The sequence below is a fragment of the Camelina sativa genome, chromosome 9, assembly GCF_000633955.1.
Source record: "Camelina sativa cultivar DH55 chromosome 9, Cs, whole genome shotgun sequence".
Lineage (NCBI taxonomy): Eukaryota > Viridiplantae > Streptophyta > Magnoliopsida > Brassicales > Brassicaceae > Camelina > Camelina sativa.
The window spans coordinates 9,922,464-9,928,608 of NC_025693.1; the positions used below are offsets into that span (position 1 = coordinate 9,922,464).

The following is a 6,145-nucleotide window of genomic DNA, read 5'->3' on the forward strand; positions in this document are numbered from 1 at the left end:
ATATTTCCAGAATGTTCAAGCCATTGAACCCCTTAACTCAAGTATTCGGTGAATGCATTATTAACAATTTTGCCACTATAAATTTCTATGAAATAACCCCTTAATCCCTAATCTTCAAAACTAAGATACAATTAATATATATATATATATATAATAACCAAGCAGAAAATATTTCCAAATAAACAAGTCACTTTTCCTATTTATTTTTTAAAATTAATAAACTTAACAGAAATTCTTCAAAATTTTGAAAAATGCTCTTAAACCAAACTAATATACTCCCTCCGTTTCATAATATAGGATGTTTGGAGAAGTTTTTTTGTTTCATAATATATGATGTTTTCAAGTTTCTATGTAACTTTTAGATTAGTTTAATACTTTATATTATGCTGTCTTGTTTGTGATTGATTAAACTTTTTAAAGTGGTCATTTCTTAATCTACGTGTTTTACTCAAAACATCTTATATTTTGAAACGGAGGAAGTATATGTTAGTTATATACTTATATACAATATCTATGTATATATTTATTTAAATTTAAGTTAATTATGAGATAAAGACTTATTTGAGTGGCATTTATAGATTGTCATTATCTTAAAATTATTTCAAATTTGCCATTTTCTTATATTTAAAAATAGAACGCCCCAACTGCCACATTTTAGTGGGTCTCCTGTCCAAGCCCAGTCCATGGGCTCACATTTTTCAATGGATCTCACGTCTTCTCATTAAACCTTTGAGCCATCTATATCTGACGGTCACTTTGCTACGTCCGGGAGGCTTTAAAGATTTGTTTATATTCCCTACAAATCACCACACGATATTTCTCTGTGTTTTGTCCTCACTCGCACAGTTTCGACAGTTATTTCCTAGAAGTTTACCCATTCTGAAACTATTCCAGCTCAAATACGCTTAACTCTGGAGTTCTCTCAGGACCATTGACCGAAAAGATAAGTGCACTTTAGTGACATAGGTGATAAAATTAATTCTTTTTAAACCTCTCAGCATGTTTCTGAAACCGGGATGTCACAAAAAACATATTTTTACACATTATGTTTGGGTTGATTGGGTACCATTTTTTTTTAGGGTATAGTTTTTGTTATTAATTAAGTATGTATTTTATGAAATAAAATTTCCAAATTTTAAGTTTTTAAGGTGAAAATAGTAAAAAAAAAATGGCAAATATAAAAGATTTTAAGAAAAATGACAAATTTAAAAAATGGTTAGGCAAAAATGGCATTTTAGACAATCGTCCCTTTAAATTTCCACATAATAGTGTACCTTTTTCTTATCAATTCATATTAAAGATATTTTTGAAATATACAATTGCCGTCAATTTTTGCATATGTTCTCTTGGACAGTCCAAGACTTGGACCATAATAACAGTTGTTACGTATCATAATGAAATTAGAAATATGCATCCAATCAGTTTGACCACATCTATTTATGTGTTAATAAGAAGAAAAAAAGTTGAAACGATTCTTTGCTATGTTAATATTTAATGTTCTTATGTAAGTGGCTATGAAAAAATTATCAGGTTAAAACATTAGAAAAATTATATAGTATATCCTGAAATTTTAATATACTAGTGTATATTTATTGTTGGGTTTTAGTGCATATATATGTGTATATGTATATATATATATAATTTTCATTACCGTAATTTATTTCATATTTCTTATTGTTTATAAGAAATCTGATTCTTATATTTAGACTTATTAATAATAGTTGGACACAAAATTAAAAGAAAGACACTAAGCTTAATTAACTTAAAAACAATTACTGAAGTTGACTATTTCAAAATAAAAACAATAATAAGTATTTGTAAATAAATTTATCATAATTAATAACATGATTATTATTTGAAAATTATTCATAAAGTTATACAACAAATAACTATATATAAAAAGTATAAGAACTCATTAGAGAACATGAGATGTCTACATGTGTTCTAACTTCTAACACAGTTAACATAAAATAGATTCAAATATGAATTATTTAAAATAAATTTAAATATGAATTATTTAAAATAAATTTATCTTTATATTAGTCAAAGATTTCAATGACCGTATACAGTACTGTTTTGAGAACAGCATAAGCAAATTATGGAAACTTATGAATCTAACAGAGTTGGTTAAAAATTAAAAACCCTTTTTCCTCTCTTTGACTCTTCCTATATAGTAAATAATCTGTCATCTCTCTCTCTCTCTCTCTCTCTCTCTCTCATAAGCATGTTTGCACCTTTAGGTTCCTATATAAACAATGTCACACACACCCATTTAGTCCCAAACCATAGACTCTTAACTCTCTCTCTCTCTCTCTCTCTCTCTCTCTCTCTCTCTCTCTCTCTCTCTCTCCTTCTCTTTCTCTGTTTTGAAAACAGAGCACCAAAGAAAAAGAAAAACATAGGAAAATTAAAAAAAAATGGGCATGATGATGATGATTTTGGGTCTTCTTGTGATCATTGTTTGCATCTGTTCTGCTCTTCTCCGATGGAACCAGATGCGATATTCCAAGAAAGGTCTTCCTCCTGGTACCATGGGCTGGCCAATTTTTGGTGAAACCACTGAGTTTCTCAAACAAGGTCCAGATTTCATGAAAAACCAAAGACTAAGGTATAAAAAGTATCATTAATTTTTTAAACAAAATCAATCGAAGAGTTCTGAGCCGAGACCCGTAACATTTCTTTCAGATATGGTAGTTTCTTCAAATCTCACATTCTTGGTTGCCCAACAATAGTCTCAATGGACGCAGAGCTAAACAGATACATTCTAATGAATGAATCAAAAGGACTAGTCGCTGGTTATCCACAATCTATGCTCGATATCCTTGGGACATGCAACATAGCCGCGGTTCATGGCCCGAGCCACCGGCTCATGAGAGGGTCGTTGCTCTCTCTAATAAGCCCGGCTATGATGAAAGACCATCTCTTGCCTAAGATTGATGATTTCATGAGAAACTATCTTTGTGGTTGGGATGACCTCGAGGCAGTTGATATCCAAGAAAAGACCAAACATGTACGTTTTTTAAGCTTCTTCTCTCTCTCTTTCTTTCTTTCTTTGTTTTTTTTTAGACATTGAATCTGAATCTCGTGTCTATATCCTTTATTGGGGATTTAACGTTTTTAATATGTCAGAGCAATTTATTACTTTTGATAAAAGAACTTTAATTACTATCATTCTTTTGTTAGTAATCCCTTTAATAAATAATGTTGGTCTTAACATTTTCCTCACATATTAAAAGATAATATATATGTATATTTGAGTATTTTCATATGCCTCTATTTACTCATTTTTATTACATTTATGTGTAAGGTTAATTAGGTATGTATCATTCTTAAAGATACCCCTAATTGTTTATGTCTGACTCAAGTTTTTGTATTGTGCAGATGGCATTTTTATCATCGTTGTTACAAATAGCTGAGACTTTGAAAAAACCAGAGGTTGAAGAATATCGAACAGAGTTTTTCAAGCTTGCTGTAGGAACACTATCGGTACCGATTGATCTCCCGGGAACGAATTACCGCTGCGGAATCCAAGTAAGTACTCGAATACCGACATCAAGAAAACGAAAATGCACAAAAGTGAAAATAATCTGACATTTTTCTGGTTGCTTTTCAGGCAAGAAACAACATAGATAGGTTATTGACAGAGCTTATGCAAAAACGAAGAGAGTCTGGAGAGACTTTCACAGATATGTTGGGTTACTTGATGAAGAAGGAAGATAACCGATACTTGTTAACTGATAAGGAGATAAGAGATCAAGTGGTAACGATCTTGTATTCGGGTTATGAGACTGTCTCTACAACCTCCATGATGGCTCTTAAGTATCTCCATGATCATCCAAAAGCTCTTGATGAACTCAGGGTATGTTCTTAAGAAATAATCACTAAACCGGCTTCATTGATCTGGTCCGGTTATTGACTTTTTTGTTTGGTTATGGATTTTGCAGAGAGAACATTTGGCTATAAGAGAGAGAAAACGACCTGACGAACCGCTCACTCTCGACGATATTAAATCGATGAAATTCACACGAGCTGTGAGTATTTTCGTACACAAATTAAATTATTTATATTGATTTGTTTCTTGATTTTGACATTGTGTTTGGACCATTTTTGTTTAATAGGTCATCTTTGAGACATCAAGATTGGCAACGATTGTTAACGGTGTCTTGAGGAAAACTACTCATGACTTGGAACTCAACGGTAAGAAATTATTTTCATTTTGATTGTTATATTTGTAAGGAATTTTTGTTATTATTACTAGTTTTTGTTTAATATACTTCAAAAGAGAAAAATAAATTTGGCATGTGGACCTTACATTACATCAATTATTTACAAATTATACCAACCAATCCAGCGAAGCAATCATCTCCCCGTGACCCTCTATGGTTTTATTTCAATTATTTTTGACAGAGGAGAAGATCATTAACCCTTTTTAGTTTTAACTTTGCAATCATATAGAGACCAATCATTTATCTGTATTAAATAGTGGTTATGTTTTTATATAATTACAGGTTATTTAATCCCAAAAGGTTGGAGAATTTATGTATACACTAGAGAGATTAACTATGATACATCTCTGTATGAAGATCCAATGATCTTTAACCCATGGAGATGGATGGTTAGTGTTTTTTTTTTTTCTTTCTCTTTTTTATGTGCCAATGTGTTTTGTTGTTTGAAACCTTGTGGCTCACAAAGAGGGTTTCTTTATGCAGGAAAAGAGTTTAGAATCAAAGAGCTATTTTTTACTCTTTGGAGGTGGAGCAAGACTTTGCCCTGGCAAAGAACTTGGAATCTCTGAAGTGTCAAGCTTTCTTCACTACTTTGTTACAAAATACAGGTATGTTCTTTATTAGGCTTAGATCATATTTTGATATTGTTCTTGTGATTAATGTTTTTGAGGTCTCTAATGTTTTTTTTTTTGGATTTGTGAAGATGGGAGGAGAAAGGAGGAGAGAAACTAATGGTCTTTCCAAGAGTTTCTGCACCAAAAGGATACCATCTTAAGTGCTCGCCTTACTGACTAGTTTTGTCCTAATATTGAAATATGTGTATATAAATCAATTAAAGGTCTTTTTGTTAGGGTTAATTAACCTATTTGATCTTTTAATTCTCTCAAGATCTTAGAGGAGATATGGATAATGTACAAAGAGAGATGAAAATGGAATATAGAAAATATAAAATATTTGAAATCTTGAGCTCAGTCTCTTGTCTTGTAAATTTGTAAACCATAATTCTTGCATTTCATAATTATTGTCTTCGATCGTTTGTAGTTTAGAATAATGACCATCTTTGTTCCAAATACAACATACTAGGGAGGTACCCGCACTTAAAGCGCGGTAATAAGATTTTAATAACAACTGTTTTTTAACTTCATGATATGTTACTTTTCTAATTTAATATGTAATAATTGACATATTTAAATATATTATTTTATCTTTTGAAAAAGTTTAAAATGTTTTATTGGATTGTCAAGAAATTTTTGTATTTGCATATATACCGAAAGATTTATCGTAAATTTTATCCTTTGCCAGTATGGTTTTTACAAATAAAGATATACAACAATTATTTGAGTTGTCTTATATGTATATTTTCTATTAAATATGTGTAACTGACCAAACTATATTAATTATGATCTTTAGATTTAATTGGACGTTTGGTGCTTGTTGAAAGCTCCGGATACCTTTCGGCTAACAACATGCACACTGATTTTTTTTTTTCGAAATTGAAAATGAAAAGTAAGTTTTCCTATTATGAAACTTTCTTACATATTTATCGTCTTAAATTTAACAAATTCCAAAAATTTGAAGATATACACGATTAATCCGTCATTCATTAATGTATAATTTATTAATCTATTATAGAATAAATTAGAACTTTATGAGAAACATTTATAAATAAATATTTTCATAAATCCAAGCTTTATTAAAAATAAAGATTCTATTATACAATAAGTCATAAATTAAATAATTCTATTGTTAATAAATTAAATAAGCTTTAATGTTACAAATAAAAAAATAGATTATATTAAAGAAACAAATATTATAGGAATATTGTAGGGTAAAAAAATTGTCTTCTCTTTGATCTTGGCTTCCACATCATGTCAAACGGATGAGTTTGAAATTTTAGCATAAGCGATTTCTTTGGCTTG

The 6,145-nt window shown here is 30.1% G+C and overlaps 1 protein-coding gene across 1 annotated transcript; it reads left to right on the top strand.

The window, feature by feature from the left end:
* LOC104710811 (cytochrome P450 85A2) lies at nt 2,418-5,197 on the top strand. Its single transcript, XM_010427466.2, has 9 exons — nt 2,418-2,608; nt 2,686-3,010; nt 3,382-3,531; nt 3,614-3,859; nt 3,945-4,031; nt 4,119-4,197; nt 4,509-4,615; nt 4,710-4,834; nt 4,930-5,197. The coding sequence occupies exons 1-9, from the start codon at nt 2,418-2,420 to the stop codon at nt 5,015-5,017; spliced, it is 1,398 nt and encodes a 465-aa protein (XP_010425768.1). The 3' UTR covers nt 5,018-5,197.